This window comes from Natrix helvetica, assembly GCF_964273705.1.
Source record: "Natrix helvetica genome assembly, chromosome: 6".
NCBI classification, from domain to species: Eukaryota; Metazoa; Chordata; class Lepidosauria; order Squamata; family Natricidae; genus Natrix; species Natrix helvetica.
Window position 1 is genome coordinate 1,553,950 of NC_138553.1, and position 19,137 is coordinate 1,573,086.

Here is a 19,137-nt window from a genome sequence, read left to right on the forward strand (position 1 = left end):
GCCACTTGGAGGTCTATCTGTGCCCCTGGGGTTATCTGGATAGTGCAAATGGGTGTGGATCCTCCTTGGAACTGCTGAAAGGACTATATTGTAAACAGGAGATGGGTAATGTCATAGTTGGCCTCTTTGGCCCCTCTTTCAAACCAGCGGTCCTCTCTGCCCCGAATGTAGTCTTGATGTCTTCAAAAGAGTGACTTTTGTCTTTCAAATGCAGATGGAAGTGCTGAATCTTGTCCTGATGGGTTTGTTCTCCTATGTTGTGCCATGCGTTTGTGAAGTGGTGGTTTTGTTTCTCCAATGATCTGCGCATGGGATTGCATGTTGCTCAGTTTGCCTCTGGGTGTTCCATCCAGGAAGCAGGTGGTGAGCGGGGTCTGTAGAGCCCACTACCCAAAAGGCTGACCCTGGGTTCAGTCTAGGGCCTTAATATGGGAGTCTATGTGGGTGGGGGGGGTTCAGAAATTCTAACTCGTGATGCTGATACAGGAATCGTTCAAAAACTGCATGTTGAGTGACGACAGCTGCGGGTGTGAATGAAATCATGATGGTGGCCAGGATCATAAAATCAGGTCCCTGCTCTTTTCTTTTTCTCACATGCACAAATGTACAAACAGAGACAACACGGTCCTTCTCTACTGAACAAGTGTCTTTCTCTCTTGTCGTTCTCTCCAGGTGTTCTGCAGGCAAGAGCAGAATGGCGGCCACCTGGCCTCCATCCACAGCTGGGCAGAGTCATCCTACGTGGCCTGGGTTGGTCTACCGCAATGTCCGCCTTATCATGTCTGGATCGGACTGGGTGATCCATGGAAAGTAGGTCCTTTCTGATGCTAATCTTTATGGGTTCACCCTGACTGTTTCTGATGGGTTTTTTTAAGGGTCCTCCAATGGGAGGCAGAGATTCTCTCTACATGAATGTTCTTGCCTTGGAGAACGCCGTGGAAAATAGAAGATCTTTACTCCCATCCTGTCTCCCCTCACCAAACCCTTCCTGCCCTATGGAAGAACTGACTGCTGCTTTTAAAGCTCCCCCCCCCCCCAGAAGGAACGGATCCTCCCCTGGCCCCCATCTCAGCATCAAGGCCTCCCTTCCTCCTTATGGCTCCTTGGATGGGCTCTAAACCTGGTTGAAATCCTGGTGGGCCAGGAATGGAGGGTCTCTTTTGCCTGGCCTGGGAGGACTCTTCTCCCTCCCCTCTTTTTATTTAAGCAGAAATTCCTCATTTCTCTTACTGGCAGGTTTTCCTCTTCTGCTCTGTTGCATTTTCCATTCATGACAAAGCTGGAGCATATACGGAGAAAGACGTTTCCCAGGAGTTGAGCTCAGCTCCTGGTGACTCTGTGAATGGAAATATTCATTTCTGGCAACAGAGGATTACTCCGTCTCCACTCCCTTAACCAACTGACTGACTCTAGGATGCTTTTCCATTCCTAAGTGTCCCAATTCCCAATAGCCCCTGGGGTTTTGCTGCTGGTCCCCCTCCCCAAGAACTCATTGACTTTAACCCTATTTGTCTTTCTGACATCAAACAGTATCACCTGGACCCATCACCAAGTGGTGACCTCATGGACAGCTCCAGGTAGTTTTCTTCTGTTTCTCTCCCTGGATCTCCTGATGGCCACCTATCCAAGCATTCACCAAGTTTAATTCTGCTTAGCTGTTCCAGATCAACTGAGATAGATAGGTAGATGATAGATAGATAGAATGAGAATAAGAGAGAGAGAAAGAGAGAGAGGGAATGAGAGAGAGGGAATGGGAGAGAGAGTGAGAGAATGAGAGAGAGAGAATGGGAGAGAGAATGTGTGTGTGAGAGAGAGAGAGAATGGGAGAGAGAGAATGAGAGAGAGAGAGAGAGAGAGAGAAAGAGAAAGAGAGAGAGAGAGAAAGAGAGAGAGAAAGAGAGTGAGAGAGAGAATGAGAGAGAGGGGGGAATGAGAGAGAGAGAATGTGAGAGAGAGAATGAGAGAAAGAGAGAGAGAGAGAAAGAGAGAGAGAAAGAATGAGAGAGAGAGAGAATGAGAGAGAGAGAGAGAGAGAGAGAGAGAGAGAGAGAGGAGAGAGAGAGAGAGACAGAGTGGGAATATAATTAGTCCTTGTCATTCTATTTGCTCTGCCCCTTGAAATCTACCAATTTCTCTCTCTCTCTGTGCCCGGGCCTTGAGTAATCAGAGCCCCCTCCTCAGTTGTCTAACGTGGCTTCTCTGTCATTACAGAATCGCAACTGGGAGTGGAGTGATGGCTCCCAGTTCCGCTACAAGTCCTGGAAACGAGGAGAACCCAACAACCATTTCTGGAACGAGCACTGTGTTGAACTGTGGAGATTCTCAAGTAAGCCCAGGTGGAGGGGAGGAAGGGGTGCTTCTCACAATGGGGACCCAGGGGAACCTTCTGGGCACCCTGACCCCTTGGCCACCTTTGTTGACCTCCTGGAGCTCTGAGCCGCCACAGTCCTACACTCCGTGCAGACGAGGGAAGAGAAAACGTCCATGGGATGCGCCATTAAACATGGAGGCCAGGGTTTCTTCAAACGCTCAGACTGCAGATCCAAATTATGACAGGGCCGTCAGCTCATAATTAAACCATCTCCGTCTTCCCCTGCTTCCTCGGGTCACCGTTGTCCCAGGGCACCTGGCTTGGTGTGGTCATATATGATCAAATGCAGGGGTGAAATGCTCTGAAGTCTGCTACTGGTTCGCTTTGCTACCGGTTCGCTTTGCTGCTGGTTTGCTTTGCGCGCGCATGCACAACGCAGGCTCTACCATGCAGCACTGAAAAAGGAGGATTTAAGAAGCCTTTTCTGAGTCTACAAAGATAAATAGAACAGGAAGGGGGGAGAAGAGCTCTGCCGCGCGATTTAGATTCGCTAGAAAACAGGATTTCCGAATATAAATCATGCGGCTGATTGTCACACAGCTGATCGTTGGAACTACGGGTTTGTCCAATCTGGTAGCATTTTTTTTTACTACCAGTTCTGGTGACCCAGCCTGAACTGGTAGCATTTCACCCCTGATCAAGTGTCTAACCCACTGCAGTGAGATAAATCTCAGCCACTTTCAGCGTGTATAGAAGAGAAATATTAAGGCAGGCTCAGTCCAATTATAAGCCAACCACAAGAACAGTCTAAAACCCAGTTTGGTCCAGTGGTTAAGGCAGCAGATTAGAAAGGGGGAGACGGTGAGTTCTCGTCCCACCTTAGCCACGAAAGCTGGCTAGGTGACGTTGGGCCAGTCACCAGGAGACCAGGATTTCTAGTCCTTCTTTAGGCACAAAAGTCAGTTGGGTGACTGGGCTAATCACAAGGAGATGGTGAATTCTAGTCCCGCTTTAGGAACGAAGGCCGGTTGGGTGATGAACATTTCTCTTCTGCTACGCAGGGTATCACACATGGAACGATCAGAGGTGCAATTCGAGGCGTTATTTCATCTGCAAATTCCAGCCAGAGGGCGAGGGAAGCACCTGGTGAAGCCTGGAGAGACAAGGAAGACCCCCTGCCTGCTGAAATCTCCATCCTGCACCCCTTCGCTTCATGGATGCTTTCTCTAGCTTAGATCTGATTTTGCTCCTCCTGATGGGCCGGAAGGCCCAATAAAAATCTATCCAGCATGACTGGCATCCTTGTTTCTGCAGAGTTAGGGGTGGGGGCGCACACGTGTTGAACCAGTAGTAACAAAATGTGAAGCCCACCATTGGTTCATGGCCAGTCTGTCACTACAGGGAGGGAGGGAGGGAGGGAGGGAGGGAAAGAAGGAAAGAAGGAAAAAGGAAGGAAGGAAAAAGACTGCAGGTGGGTCTCTTAAGGGGACCTCATGAGGTGTAAGGAAGGGAGGGCTTCCCCCTCCTCTTTTTCCTTCCTTCCTTCCCACTTTTCCTGCAATGGGACTGAGACACACATTCCTGGGTTCTGGATTGTAGATGCACTCTCAGGTGGAAAGCAAAATCCTATGGGCTCTGCTGCCCCACAGGTGGCTTCCTGGGCTGTGGTGGGTTGCATCACTCCATTCTCAGGTGAGGCATCACTCCATCCTCTGGTGGAAGGACCCACCCCCAATTTCCCCAGGTTCTTTGCACTCTGGATGTGTGGAAGCATCGAATGCCGGCATGTTCATTTGGAGGCTGGCAAGTTGGAAAGGAATTCCAGGGTCAAAGCCAATTCGTGCCAGCTCCCCTTCCCCCTCGTTCCATCCACCCGTTGAATCGGGAGGGCTTCCTACATCACGAGAGAGAAGACCCCCCCCCCTCTTCAGGGGAAGTGAGCCCTCTTTGAGAGCCAGTCTGGTCATTAAGGGGCAAGGGTGGAAGGCAGGAGATGGTGAGTTCTAGCCCTGCCTTAGGCATGGAAGACGACTGGGTGACTTTGGGTCAATCAGCAGGAGACAAGGAGTTCTAGTCCTGCCTTGGGACTAGGGCTGTGAATGTTTCTGCGCATGCACATAAATGCAATGGGGGTTTATGTAAAACCTGTTGCAATGTGGGATGAGCAGACTTTTGAGGTGGCAATTCCCGTGAATGGCATTTGATGACTGAACCAATCCAGCCCCGGATGGCTTAAAGGATTCGCTTCCTTCTTCCCCCTCATCTTCTTCTTCCGGGTTTCCTTTCCAAAGGGAAGAAGGCGACTTTGGGCTTTGCGTCAGTGTTTTGTGGTGGTCTCTCTTTTGGGGGCTCCAGGGACCGGCTTCAAACATCAGACATTTTAAAAATGAAAGACATAAATGAATAAGATGAGCTGCTCCCTTTGAAAGGAGGTAAAACCCGAGAAATGACCGTGCTGAGTCTCTCACACCAGCAAAACCTCTACTAGACTCAGACAACGGGTTGATCTGAGAAATTCCCCTTCCTCTGTTTAACACAACCCACAACGCTTGGCTGGTGTGTCGTGCAGAGGAAGCCGAGATGGTGGGCTTCATCTAGGGGCAGCTGTAGAAATCCAGAAAGGGGGTTTCATTCCGTCCCAAATTCAAGGGGGGGGGCGTGGAAAAGTCCTGGGCTTCAGCTAAGCCAAAAAGAACGTGGAGGCATGAAGTCAAAGGGGCAGGAGGGATGCTGGGAAGCCACGTTAGGAAGTGGAACTTCACAGGAAGAGCAGCCAAGAGTTGCAACCGGCATCCAGCACAGGGGATCATGGGCCAATCCTCGGTAACTGGGTTTCAACATGGCTGGGATAAAGACATGCCATTCATCTGGAAAAAAAAAGAAGAAATAACATAACATAAATTCTGATGGACCGCAATGTCTTTTTCGGCTGTCGGTTTTCTATGCTTCTGTGTTAAAGTGTGTGTAGGGAGTGTGCAGGTGAGACTCCGTTGTGTGGTTTGAAAACCCAGCCAGTCATTCAGCAGATTGTGTGAACGAAGCAGCCCTTCCCTTTTCTTAACCCAGGTTGAGGTCTTGGCCTATTGTGGGAATGCAGGGAAGCCCTCCCTGGGGGGGAGGATGGGAGCTGTTCATCCCTGCAGGCCCTGAAGGGAAATTAGGCTTTAACTCCTCTGGATGCCCTCAAGGGGAGGGGGCTAATCAGCCAGGGGTCTGGGGTTCCTTCCTTTGGATTGCTGCCCTCAGCAGGGGCTGGTTGGATGACCTCAAATTGCAGGATTAGCCCAGTGAGATCTCTCCTGGCAGAATGTACATATCCATCAAGTTATTTTGTGCAAACAAGCTGCATCCTGATTGATAGCCACAAAATTCCATTCTCACTCAAAGCCATGTCTCCCACCGCCTCCCCCCCCCCATAGAAATCCACTCCCAGTTCACAAGTCTTAAAGTGGCCAAGTTTGGAAACCCTGCTCTAACCCATTAAAGCCGTTGTGAGATGAAAGAAGGAGAAATGGGGGGGGTCCCGATGGCGAGTGCGCCACTGTGAGACAAACAACGGGGCTCCCGGTGTGGAGCCTAGTGAAGATGGAGGCCCCACTTCCTGGGGAGCCTCTCCCGGGGGCCTTGCTCCCCCTTCTTCTTCATCTCCCCTTTTTGCTCCTCTCAGCAGGAAAGGAAAGGAGGCCATGGGTCTCCTTTTCCCAGAATCGGACCTGGGAGTGGAGTGGTGCCTCCGGGCTCGGTTGTACATTCTGCAAACAAGGAGAACCCAGCAGCTTTTTCTGGAAGGAGCACTGCGTTGGACTGTGGAGATTCTCAGAGAAGCCGAGATGGAGGGGAGGGAGCCAAAGGTTGTGCTTCCCACATTGAGAGGCCAAGGTCCACCCTGTCCCCTTGGCCACCGAGGCTGCATATCCAAATTATGACGGGGCCGTCAGCTCAGGACTTCTGGTTTTGTGTGGTCTCTTTCCTTGCTTTAATGCATTGTAAAATTTCTACCCCATTGAAGTGAGAGAAATCTCAGCCACTTTCAGCGTGTATAGAAGAGAAATATTAAGGCAGGCTCAGTCCAATTATAAGCCAACCACAAGATGTCAGCGTTCCAAATATCATGCAGAATTAAATCATTGTCCAAGGCAAAGTTATCCTTAAAACTCCAATTTAATAAGACAGACATTTTGGCATTATGCTGTGAAATTTCAACTCTAATGTACATCCTGTGGGTTCACCCAGTTAAAAGTTCATCATCTATCCCCACACCTCATAATTCATCACATGGTCCAATCTTCATCTTCCACGCTGGCATGTACACCCCTCTACTTCCGGCCAGGTGTCGAGGTGCGGAGACAAAAGACGACCTTGAGCTTCTAAGAAATCCATAACAATACATTCCACAATCCTACTCCTTTCTATTCCCCCCTCCCAACTACTATACCAATGAAACAGCATAAGAATTTTTCTTTTTAAAATATGTGGCAGGCCAAAGATCCTAAAAGGAACAGAATTACAGGCCTGACACAAGAACAGTCTAAAACCCAGTTTGGTCTAGTGGTTAAGGCAGCAGATTAGAAAGGGGGAGACGGTGAGTTCTCGTCCCACCTTAGCCACAAAAGCCCCTTGCGTGATCAAAATTTCTCTTCTGCTACCCAGGGTATCTCGGATGGAACAATGAGAGGTGCAGTTTGAAGTGTTATTTCATCTGCAAGTTCCAGCCACAGGGTGAGGGAAGCACCTGGTGAAGCCTGGAGAGACAAGGAAGCCCCCCCGCCCGCCCGCCAAAATCTCCGCTCTTGCACCCCTTGGCTTCATGGATGCTTTCTGCAGCTTGGATCTGACTTTGCTCCTCCTGATGTCAGGCCTCTAGCCACCTTTCCTTTTGGATCGTTGACCTGCCACACTTCTATTCCACTATGCGGTTTCTATAGTGGGGAAATAGGAAGGGGGGGGAATAGTACGGAGTTGAATGTTATGTAGCCAAAATAAAATTCCTTTTAGATTGCCAAGGTCATCCTTTGTCTTAGCACCTCTCCACCTGACCAGAACTGGATGGGTGGAACTGCCAGCATGGCAGTGGGAGATTGGACCATGAATCCTGGAAGAAAACCTCGGGAGCTGAGCATTGAGTGGGGTGGCAAATAGGTCGACCTCTGGGTGGCTGAAGAGGTCCACAATTGCCCGAAATATCGATGGGTGAAGCTGCCACTCCACATAGTCCACCTCAGTCCGGCTGAGCCAATCGGCCCGTACGTTGTCCACCCCCACTGTATCTCGGCGGTAATTGACAATAAATTTCTCTCAGCCCAAAGCCCCAGTTTCTTGGCCTCCAGCATGAGGGACTTTGACCTGGTCCCTACCTGTCTGTTGATATGCGCCTTGGTGGCTATATTGTCTGTGAGGATAAGTATATGTCTGCCACTGACAGAACGGCGAATATTTGAGAGCCAGGCGGACCGCCCTGAATTCCAACCAATTGATGTTGTGAGCCAGTTCCGCCTGGCTCCCTTGTCCCATTGTGCCATCTGTGCCTGTAGATGGGCCCCCCATCCAAACGGACTGGTGTCCGTTGTGACCGTCACCCGGTCTGGAATCCAGAAGTATCCCCCCTTGGTGATAGCTGGGGACCTCCACCATATCAAGGAAGGGGATACTTCCCCTGGTAGAAGGACCTTGATCTGGGAGCAGCTCATGAGCCTTCGCTGAAATGGCAAAAGAAACAATTGAAGGTCCCTGGTGTGTAGGCGTGCCCAAGGGACAATGCCAACGGCTGAGACCACAGTGCCTAACAACCTGGACAATGTAGCTAGGGACACCCTTCTCTCCCTGGTGACCTGGGAGGCCAACTCCCTGAGATTTTGCTCTCTCTCTGGGGCGACAGAAAGACTGTGGCTGACACTGTGCCTATCAAGGACCCCAGATGAATTAGCCTTGTGGTAGGTTGCAGGTGGCTTTTCTCCAGATTAACAGAAAAGCTATGATCTCTCCAGGTTGACATGGTGATGTCTCTTAGGGCACCATTAACAGAGGATGGCTGTAACAATATGTCATCTAAATAGCACTGGAGCCGTACCGGTACCTGCCTCAGGTACGCTGCCCGTGCCGCCATTACCTTAGTAAAAACCCAAGGAGCAGATGACAATCTGAGTGGAAAGGCCCTGTACTGGAAATGGTGCCCTAAATAACAAAACCCGAGAGACTGTCGGTGTACAGGAGCTATGGGTATATGCAGGTAGGCCTCAGTAAGGTCTAGAAGTGAGGAAGTCCCCCTGCCTTATACCCCCTTCTAAAATAGAACGCAGTGAATGCATTTTGAATCTCCGATTATGCACAGAGCGGTTTAGACGCTGTAGGTCAAGAATTGCTCTCCAGCCACCCGAGGTTTTGGGGATCACAAAAAGAGTGGAATAATAACCCTGACCCTGTTGTTCTGGAGGCACAAATTGGATGGTCCTAACATCCAATAGGTGTAGAATGGCCTCCTGCATAAGTCAACTCCGGGTCGGGTTATTTGAGACTGGACAAGTCCGAAAAAACCTTGGGGAGCTGGAGAGGAATTCAAGGGAGAGGTCTGATCTGGATTGATAGTGGATTGAACCCATGCATCTGAAGAGGATAAATCCCAACGATCAGCAAACCAGCCTCCTCCTCCTCCGCCGCCCCCTCGAAATGGGCACTTCTGTTCTCTACCCTTCTGTCTGGTATCTCTGTCTGTGGGCGTAACCCCCCTGATACTGCCTGAACCCTGGGCCCCCAAATTCAGAACCCCGAAAGGAAGATTCATAATCCTGACCCCGAAAGGAGGACCCGTTGCCCTGAGAATGAAAGGAAGACTGTTCATGGGATGGACTTGTGGGTGTGGGGGAGAGATCTTGAACGTTCAACTGGGTGGAAAACCGGGAAGCCTTCAGATTCGGGTTTCCCCAGATGTGCCAGCATGGCTCTCTTAATCAATTGGAACTTTGAGCAATATTTTGCCTTGGACTCTGGTTTACTTTTGGATGCTATCGGGAAGGCCAACATTAACCCAAACCTGGGCCAGGAGGTCAAATGAATTCTCTCTAGCATGACTGGCCTCCTTTACTCTGCAGACCAGGACAATGTGGAATTCCAAAGCTCAAGACCCCACAATTTTCTGCATGGATGGCAAGGCCTGGCCTTAAGGGGTGTTTGGGTGGGGTGTCTCATTGCCCCATTGATGCTACGATGCCTTCTTGGATGTCCACCTCGTGTCCTGACCCAACACAGAGGCTAAATAGGGTATGTTTATTTCTCACCTATCCCAGGATCAAAGGACCCACCCTGTTGCCATATGGCCCCGGGACTGCCTCGTCCTCGATCCCTGGACACTCCACTCATTTGGAGAGCACCGTGTGTTTCCCCCCCCCCATCAAATGGTCCCCGTTCCAATTCCTCTGGCACGAAAGCCAATTGGGTGACTTTGGCCCAAGCACCAGGAGCTGGGGAGTTCTGGTCCCGCCTTACGCATGAAAGCCGGCTCTGTGACTTTGGGCCACTCGTAAGGATGCTGTGAGTTCTTGCGACTAAGATTGTAGGTGTGTTTGTGTGCATTTGTGTGTGTGTTGGCATACATCTGCATATGTGTCTTCATAAATGTGGTTTTATGCAAAACATTTTGCAATATGGGATGAGAAGACTTTTGATGTGGTAATTCCCGCACATGACATTTGATTCAATCCACCTTTGGGTTGCTCAAGGTTTTCGCTTCCTCCTTCCTTCTCCGTTTCTCCTTCCTGGTTTTCTTCCCCAAGGGAAGGAGACCACCTTGGGCACGCTGCCCACTGGGTGTCACAATGCTCTGTGGGGCTCTCTGGTTGAATTGAGCTTGCCGACCACTAGCTGAAAAAAAGTCCTTGCTGCTCTGAGAATTTGGGGGATCTTGGTTAAGTGGCCGAAGATCTTGGAGAAGCCGCCCCTGGTTGTCGTTAGAGTTCAATTGTGCCCCAGGATAGCAACTCCTGGAAGGTTTCGCATGGGTGCAGCTAGGAAGGTTTTGTTGAAATGTGAGGAAAAACTCCCTGGGAATAAGATCTGTCCAGGAGCAGAAGGCTGAAGGTGGGGACCTTTGCACGGTGGTGAAATTCAAAAATTTTCCCTACTGGTTCTGTGAAACCCCAGCCAGCTGGGAGTTGAAGTCCACAGAGTTGAAGTCCCCCACTGCCTTAGGGGGATGCTGGGAGCTGTTCATCCCTGCAGGTGCCAAAGTTAGAAGAACCTGCCTCACAAGAAGAGAAAGTCAACCTGTCAACAGCAGCCCCTACCCTGGTGACTTTGGGCCACCCCATCTTTCTCGGGATAGTTGGGGGCTCCCCTTCTTTGTGTGCCTTCAAGGGAGTGGTGGCTAATCAGCCATGCATCTCGGGGAGGGGGGGGCTTTCCTTTGGATGGCTGCACTGAGCAAGAGCTGGATTGGATGATCTCAAGGAACGTGCGTAAAAGCCAAAAGAAATTGGATAAAAATATGCACACAGTCGGAGGAGAGGATACAACAGCATATTGATCTGAAACCTGAAGTATTTTTGTTGAGGGTTTCTGCCAGAAACTCATAGTGAAGAAAATGTACACTTGATAATTCACGTAATAGCTGCAGCTAGGATTGTATTTGCACAAAATTGGGGGGGGGGGGGGAAATGAAGTAATTTCTACTATCATCCTTCAATTCTAAACCTTCTCATAGTTCCACCATCCATTGTGTCATCTTAACATCTGTTTTTGCTATTTCCCCCTCTTATTTCTACCTCTATTTAGACCCCCCTTTCCCCCCCTTTTCCCTATCATTCTAATATTCAAAGACGTGATCCTTCCTTTTTTCATTATTCAATATTTCAATATGCACTTCTAGCATCAATCATGCTCTTTCAAGCATTTATCAAATTACTTAGCTTTTCACTGTTAAATCACATTTTTATACATATTTAATAATTAAAAAGGAACGTTTCAACTTGCAGGATTTGCTTAGTGAGGATCTCTCCTGGCAGAAGGTCAATAAAGTGGGGTTAAATTTCTTTTGTGCCAAGGTATTTCTTCCTGATGGCTAAATCAAAATTTCCCTTCTCAAGCAGTTTCCTTCTCTCCCTTCGCGCCCCTCTCCCCCCAAAGAAATCCACCCCCTGCCTTGCCTATAAATGCCTCCGTTCCCTTTGCTGAAGGAAAAGCTGAGAATTGCCACTGAGAAGACTTTCTACCTGTGGAGGCAAAGGGACAGGTGAGTTCGGCTCTCCCACCTGCGGGCACTGGACAGGTGAGGCCCCTGCAGCAGATCCCTCCTGCGTCTCTCTGTCTCCACCTGAAGGGACCCCTTGCAGGGGGGCTGCAGGGGGTGTCCTGTTTGCAACAGGGGATCTGCAGGAGGGTGCCTCAGGCAGAGAGCAAAGGATCTGTTGGGGATCTTTTATGTCAGACACATAAAAGAGACCTTCTCGGGATTCTCCCTAACCATTACGCAGCAGTGAAGGGTCTGTGACCCACCCATGCATGACCAAGGAGGGAGTCCTGGGTTGAATGTGGGGGTCCCTCTTCCTTGGGGGGGAGGGGCTTCCCAATGGTCCATCTCCCCCTTTAATTTCTCCCCTTTTTTATTGCCTCTGCAGGGAAGGAAGGGAGACAATGGGGCGATTCATTTTTCTGAGCCTGGGCTTGCTGGTGGTGGCCCTCTTCTTAAGTGGTGAGTTTGAACAGGGTCTCACCTGTCCTAAGAAGGCAACTTCCTTGCCTTTGAACCCCTTCCTGATTTGACCCCCTAGAAGTTTTGTTTTCTTCCTGTTTGGCTTATTCTATCATTTAATCACACCTTGTATGTCAGCTGAAATCCGTTTGCAAGGCCAAGCTATATTAATGCAATTGAAATGTAGAATTAATTGAAAGTTAAAACCTTGGCATAAATGCATGCATTTATTATGAAGAGTGGCCCCCAGTTCTTGCCATGGATTGCACTCCATTGGACCCACACAAGAGTTTACACCTAAGAGGTCTTCTTGGCCACTTTAAGACTTGTGGACTTCAACTCCCAGAATTCTCCAGCCAGTTTGGGGACCCCTGGTTTACACCTAAGATGCGGCAGGGCTCTCCTGCGTAGTAGGCAGAAGGGGGACGATCCCCCAACAAATGACCCCGGAAGCCCCTCGAGTAGATGTGGGCCATCTATAGAAGGAGGCCAGCACAAATCATTCAGGACTGACCCACCTACTGTGGGTTGCATTGGACAACAGCCTTGGCGCTGCCTTTCTCAGCAGTTGAAATTTCGAGAGCGTTTCAAGGGTAGCCCCCCATGAAGCCCGTTGCTGAAGTCTAGATGGCTTGTGAGACTTTCGCAGGGAGGTTTGCATTTTGCCTTCTAAAGCCACGTGTCCAAAGATTAAAGAGGCTTAATGTCAGGCGTGCCTCATCTTGAACCTGGGTCCTTGTTTTACTGACCTTGGAAGGGTGGAAGGCAATAAGTCAACCTTGAGCCAGTCAGGATTGAACTGCTGGCAGTTGAGCCCGCAATACTGCATTCTAACCGCTGGAATGGTTAAGCAGTCGCATGTGGAGTTATATACCGCTTGTGCTTTACAGCCCTCTCTAAGCAGTTTACAGAGTCAGCCTCTTGCCCCCCAACCATCTGGGCCCTCATTTGACTCACTTTGGAAGGAGGGAAGGCTGAGTCAACCTTGAGCCAGTCAGGATCGAACTTCCAAACTGCAGGCAGCAGAAGCAGCCTGCAGTACTGCACTCTAACCACTGTGCCACCAGGGCTCAAACAATCCTTAACTCCGTGTGTTGAGAAGGGCATAGTTTACTAGAAGTCAAGCGAATTGCAATAATGCAAAGCCTGAACTGAAAGTCGCGCACCGAAATCCCCAAGTCGAGGTGCTCCTTCCCTTCGGTGCCTCCCCTTCCTGGCCCTGAATGGCCAAGCAACTGAAGTGGACAAAGTCACACCAGGCATGGAAATTAACCAGGGCTGACCCTAACCAAGGTATGGACAATGGAGCTGCAAGTCAGTTGATGTTTACTGTCATCAAAGATGTTTGCAACTCAGAGGGTCAAGAATGTTCTACAGACCCTCCTCTCTCTTCCTCCTCCTCCTCCTCCTCCTCCTGGCCACCTTCTCATTGCTCTCTCTCTCCCCCCCCCCCCACAGGAGCTGGAGCTGATCACCACTGCCCCCCCGATTGGTCCTCCTTTAATGAGTTTTGCTACAAGGTCTTCAAACAACTGAAGACTTGGAACGATGCAGAGGTCAGATGTGCTTGTGTGTCAGGGAATCTCTCAGCCCAGGCAGAGGAGAAGTCTCGGCAGAGCGTGGAAGAGCCCTCTGGCTGGGCTGAAGTGGAGGGACATTCAGCTGGGGGGATGGAAAAGGAGCAAAAATGCAATTATTCTACTCCACTCTTCTTCCTCTTCTCCACTCTTTCAGCCCCTCCCTTGCCACTGGGCACAAGCCTTACGGGTAGCTTTCTTTCTTTCTTTCTTTCTTTCTTTCTTTCTTTCTTTCTTTCTTTCTTTCTTTCTTTCTTTCTTTCTTTCTTTCTTTCTTTCTCCCTCCCATCTTTATTTATTTATTTATTTATTATGAATAACTCAAGTTGGTGAACATGGCCATCACTCCTTTTCCTCCTACGTTCCTCACAACAACAACCCTGTGAGGTAGCTTGGCTCGAGACAGAGTGGCTGCATTGGAAAGAAGTTCCTCTCGTAACCCCCTAAGTCAGGGAACTTTAAGACTTGTGGACTTCAACTCCCAGAATTCCCCTGGCCCAGAATTCCACAAGTCATAAAGTTCCCAAGTTTGGACACCCCTGCCCTAAGTAGCCCCCTTACCACCCCTCCCCCCCAGCGTTTATGACAAACTGTCACTGCTTGGCAGTGAAAGGCAACCGAGCGTTTGAAAAAGCCGGTCAGGAAGCTGGCATGGAGGCCTCCCCAAAATGCTGAAGACTGAGATGCGTTTGGTCACCTCCAAAATTTTGCACTCTTCCTTCTGCTCCCCCCGGAAACTTTGCGCAGGAGGCACCTTGGTTGGGCCAGAGGGGGCTTCACTGGCAGGACCCATATGGTGAGTGGGGCACGTAGAGCCCACTACCCTGCTCCTGGGTTCAATCTAGGGCCTCTCTGTGTGTGTGAGAGAGAAAGAGAGACAGGCAGGCATTCTAACTTCTGAATTGGGAATTGTTCAACAGTTGTGTACCCCAGTGAGGTTCCACAAAATCAAAATGGCAGCTTCAATCCTGCAATCAGATCTTTGCACTTTTCTCACATGCCCAACAGCACTAGCAATAGTACTTACACTTATGTACCGCTTCACAGTGCTTTTATAGTGCTTTTACTCTAAGCGGTTTTACAGAGTCAGCCTCTTGGCCCCAACCATCTGGGTCCTCATTTTACCCACCTTGGAAGGACGGAAGGCTGAGTCAACCTTCAGCCGGTCAGGGTCGAACTCCTGGCAGTGGGTTGAGTTAGCAGTAGCCCTTAGACTTATATACCACTTCACAGTGCTTTTATAGCCCTCTCTAAGCGGTTGACAGAGTCAGCCTCTTGGTCCCCAACCATCTGGGTCCTCATTTGACTCACCTTGGAAGGACGGAAGGCTGAGTCAACCTTGAGCCTGGTGGGATTCGATCTGCCGAATTGCAGGCAGCAGAAGGAGCCGGCAGTACTGCACTCTAACCACTGCGCCACCATTGCTCTTTACAAATGCACAAGCAGAGACAACAGGGTCCTCCTGTGTTGAACGAGGGTCTTTCTCTGTTGTCGTTCTCTCCCAGATGTCCTGCCAGCAACAGCAGAATGGCAGCCACCTGGCCTCCATCCACAGCGCAGCAGAGTCAAATAACGTGGCCAATCTGATCTCCAATGATGTGCTTTTCTTAGGTGTCTGGATCGGACTGAGTGATCCACAGAAAGTAAGTTCTTTCCCATTTTCATCTTCGTGGATTTTTCTTTACTGTTTCTGATGGGTTTTTTAAAGGATCCTCCGTTGGGAGGCAGAGATTCTCTCTAAATGAATGTTCTTGCCTTGGGCAACACAATAGAAAATAGGAGATCTTTACTCCCATCCTGTCTCTTCTCCCCCTCACCAAACCTTTCCTGCCCCACTGGAGAACTGATGCTGTCTGCAAAGCCCCAAAGGGAGGGATCCTGCCCTGGCCCCCATCTCAGCACCAGGGCCTCCCTTCCTCTTCACGGCCTCTTGGGTGGCCTCTAGACCGGGTTGAACCTCTGGTGGGCCAGGAGCGGAGGGACTCTTTTGCCTGGCCTGCTCTTTCCTTCCCACCCCACTTTTTTTAAAAAAATTATTTTATACAGAAATTGTCTATTTTTGTTACCGGGAGGTTTTCCTCTTCTGCTCTGTAGCATTTTCCGTTCTTGAAAAAATCTGGATCCTACACACGAAGAAGGGGAGTTTCCCTGGAGTTGAGCTCAGCTCCTGCTGACTCTGAGAATAGAAATATTCATTTCTGGCCACAACAGAGTCATAAGTGCCATCAAAATAAAGAAAGAAACCCAGGACCCTTTTCTATTCCAAATTCTCCCCTATAGAGGTGGGCGTGTCAGGGGTCCAAGTACCAAACTGAAAGCCAGGGGATTCTGCTTCTGCCCCCCCCATCCCCCCCAGTCAAGGAGTTGTTCCCTTTGACCCCATTTCTCTTCCTGAAATCAACTTGCACGGTTGAGAGCTGTCACCACATTGGGCATCAAGCCAAGTGGCTCTCAGGCTCGGCTGCTGACTTCATGGAGACCTCCAGGAAGTTTTCTTCTGTTTCTTTCCCTGGATCTCCTGATTGCCCCCTATCCAAGCCTCCATGGACTCAGCTTAGATGTTCCATGTCAACAGACATTAATTAGATGAGAGAGGGAGGAAGGGGGGGAGGAAGAGGGAGAGAGGGGGAGAGAGGGAAGGAGGGGGAGGGAGAGAGAGAGAGAAAGGGAGGAAGAGAAGGAGGGAGAGGGAAGGAGGGAGAGAAAGAGAGAGAGAGAGAGAGACTCTTAGTCTATCTGGTCTGCCCCAGGCCCACGCGTAGCCAGAGCCCCCTCCTCAGTTGGCTAACGTGGCTTCTCTGCCATTCCAGAATCTCAACTGGGAGTGGAGTGATGGCTCTATGCTCAATTATACCCTCTGGAAACAAGGAGAACCTGACAACTTTGGCAATAAGAAGTACTGTGTTAAGCTCTTCAGGTGGTCAGGTAAGCCGAGGTGGAGGGGAGGGAGCCGAAGGTGTGATTCTCACAATGGAGACCCAAGGGACCCTTCTGGACCCCCTGACCCCTTGGCCACCGATGACCCTTGTTGACCTCCTGGAGCTCAGAGCCACCACAGTCCTACGCTCCGTGCAGACGAGGGAAGAGAAAACGTCCATGGGATGCGCCATTAAACATGGAGGCCAGGGTTTCTTCAAACGCTCAGACTGCAGATCCAAATTATGACAGGGCCGTCAGCTCATAATTAAACCATCTCCGTCTTCCCCGGCTTCCTCGGGTCACCGTTGTCCCAGGGCACCTGGCTTGGCGTGGGCTCTTTCCTAGCTTTAATACATTACCAAATGCCTCTTCCCATTTAATTTAATATTTAATATTTAATGCATTACCAAATGCCTCTTCCCATTGCAGTGAGTTGAATTGTGTATAGATGAGAAATATTAACACATGTCCAGTCAGTTATAAACCAATCACACAAACAGCCTCAAAACCAGTTTGGTCTAATGGTTAAGGCACCAGAGTAGAAAGGCAGAGGCCATGAATTCAAGTCCTGCCTTAGCTGTGAAAGGCAGCTGGGTGAATTTGGGCCAATCCCCAGGAGGCTGGGAGTTCCAGTCCCAGCTTAACCATAAAAGCAAGTTAGATGACTTTGAGCCAATCACCAGGAAACAGCGAGTTCTACTCCCGCCTTAGTCCTGAAAGCCGGTTGGGTGACCTTGGGCCAATCACTTTCTCTCAGCCCAACCCACCTCATAGGTTTGTTGTTGTAGGGGGGGGGAAAGAGGAGGAGGGGGAAGGTGTGTTTGCTGCCTTGAGTGATGCAAACAAGTAAATAAAAATAAAATTAAAAAAGACAAAATAAAGCAAACCTGATGGCTAGGTAAGTTATCTTAGTTACAACACCCTGTTGAATCCTCTTCCCATTTTTTGGTACCCTCATGTCCTTCTGGCCCAGTGGGGGGGTGGGGGGAGGCATTGTGGGGGGGGGGTCTTCTGGGTCAATCACTGCAAAACTTTCTCTTTTGCTGCCCAGGGTATAGTCAGTGGAAAGCTGCAAACTGTGAATTCAGGCGTTTTTTCATCTGCAAGTTATAGCCAGAGTCTGTATGAGGCGCCTGATGAAACCTGCAGAATTAAGGAAGCCCCCCACCCACCTGCCGAAATCTCCTCTCTGCACCCCTCCGCTTCGTGGATGCTTTCTGTAGCTTGGGTCTGGGTTTGCTCCTCCTGATGGGCCAGAAGGTCCAATAAACTCTCTCTAAGCACAACTGGCCTGGTTTATTCTGCGGAAGCCTGTTGGGGTCCCAAAGTCAAGATTTCTACATGCCCAAGCTTGGCCTTGGGGGTGGGGGCTTATCTCAACAGAAGGACCATCCGCTGATGCCTTGAGGCTTTCTTGCATGCCAAACTTCATTTCAATTGGAGGCTCGGGCATCTTGCATAGCTTACGAAATAACAGAGTTGGAAGGGGCCTTGTAGGTCATCTAGTCCAACCCCCCCCGCCCAAGCAGGAGACCCTACACCATCTCTGACAGATGGCTGTCCGGTCTTTTCTTGAAGTTTACAGTGATGAAGCTCCCACAACTTCCGAAGGCAACTTCTGTTCTGTTGGTGGATTGCTCTCCCTTTCAGAAAATTTCACCTTATTTCCAGGTTGAATCTCTCCTTGTTTGGTTTCCTTCCATTATTCCTTGTCTGGCCTTCAGGGGCTTTGGAAAATAGCTTGACCCCCTCCTCTCTGTGGCAGCCCCTCAAATATTGGAAGATTCTACCCTGTCTCCCCTGGTCCTTCTCTTCACTAGACTAGCCAGGCCCAGTTCCTGCAATCGTCCATCGTATGTTTTAGCCTCCAGTCCCCTCATTATCCTGGTTGCTCTTCTCTGCACTTTTTCCAGAGCCTCAGCATCTTTTTTATAGTGTGGCGACCAAAACTGGATGCAGGACTCTAGGTGTGGCCTTACTAAGGCTTTAGAGAGTGCGACTAGTCCCTCCCTTAATCTTAATTGTATCCCTCTGTTGATGCAATTTAGGATTGCATTGGCTTTTTTTGGCTGCTGCTGCACACGGCTGGCTCCTATTTAATTGGTTGTCCACTAAGACTCCAAGATCCCCCTCACAGTCACTGCTGACAGGCCAAGATGCACAGAAAAGAGAGCACAACATAACATGACTGTAGGGTCCTTGGTTGCTCTCTGAGCTTGGTGGTTTTCTTGCAGACGTTTCATGATCCAACTAGGGAACACCATCAGTGCTAGAAGAGAGTGGGGTTTACCGAGGAGGAGGAGGAGGAGGAGGAGGAGGAGGAGGAGGAGGAGGAGGAGGAGGAGGAAGGGAGGGAGGGAGGGAGGAAGGAAGGAAGGAAAGGAGGAGGAGGAGAAGAAGAAGAAGAAGAAGAAGAAGAAGAAGAAGAAGAAGAAGAAGAAGAAGAAGAAGAAGAAGAAGAAGAAGAAGAAGAAGAGGAGGACTGTGGGGGTCTCTGAGCTTGGTGGTTTCTTTGCAATGTTTCATAACCCAACTAGGGAACATCATGCAGTGCTTACAAAGGAATGGGTTTGCATTCTGTTCATATACAAGCCCCTTCTATCACTGATAATGTTAAATAGTTGGGTCATGAAACATCTGCAAAGAAACCC

The 19,137-nt window shown here is 49.8% G+C and overlaps 2 protein-coding genes across 2 annotated transcripts; both read left to right on the forward strand.

Annotated features, from left to right (window-relative positions):
• The first annotated feature begins 676 nt into the window (after positions 1-676).
• LOC309394805 (uncharacterized protein) lies at positions 677-3,588 on the forward strand. Its single transcript, XM_081958426.1, has 3 exons — positions 677-810; positions 2,212-2,326; positions 3,373-3,588. Exons 1-3 carry the CDS (start codon positions 695-697, stop codon positions 3,544-3,546), a joined length of 405 nt encoding a protein of 134 aa, XP_081814552.1. The 5' UTR covers positions 677-694; the 3' UTR covers positions 3,547-3,588.
• Positions 3,589-11,858: 8,270 nt separating this feature from the next.
• LOC309394817 (C-type lectin lectoxin-Lei1-like) lies at positions 11,859-17,715 on the forward strand. Its single transcript, XM_081958438.1, has 5 exons — positions 11,859-11,990; positions 13,449-13,546; positions 15,073-15,210; positions 16,378-16,492; positions 17,538-17,715. The coding sequence occupies exons 1-5, from the start codon at positions 11,933-11,935 to the stop codon at positions 17,597-17,599; spliced, it is 471 nt and encodes a 156-aa protein (XP_081814564.1). The 5' UTR covers positions 11,859-11,932; the 3' UTR covers positions 17,600-17,715.
• Positions 17,716-19,137: the final 1,422 nt, after the last annotated feature.

Coding starts and splice junctions, on each gene's coding strand:
- LOC309394805 (XM_081958426.1), top strand. CDS start 695: ATGGCGGCCACCTGGCCTCCATCCACAGCTGGGCAGAGTCATCCTACG. Junction 811..2,211: donor GACTGGGTGATCCATGGAAA/GTAGGTCCTTTC, acceptor CTGTCATTACAG/AATCGCAACTGGGAGTGGAG. Junction 2,327..3,372: donor TGAACTGTGGAGATTCTCAA/GTAAGCCCAGGT, acceptor TCTGCTACGCAG/GGTATCACACATGGAACGAT.
- LOC309394817 (XM_081958438.1), top strand. CDS start 11,933: ATGGGGCGATTCATTTTTCTGAGCCTGGGCTTGCTGGTGGTGGCCCTC. Junction 11,991..13,448: donor GGTGGCCCTCTTCTTAAGTG/GTGAGTTTGAAC, acceptor CCCCCCCCACAG/GAGCTGGAGCTGATCACCAC. Junction 15,211..16,377: donor GACTGAGTGATCCACAGAAA/GTAAGTTCTTTC, acceptor CTGCCATTCCAG/AATCTCAACTGGGAGTGGAG.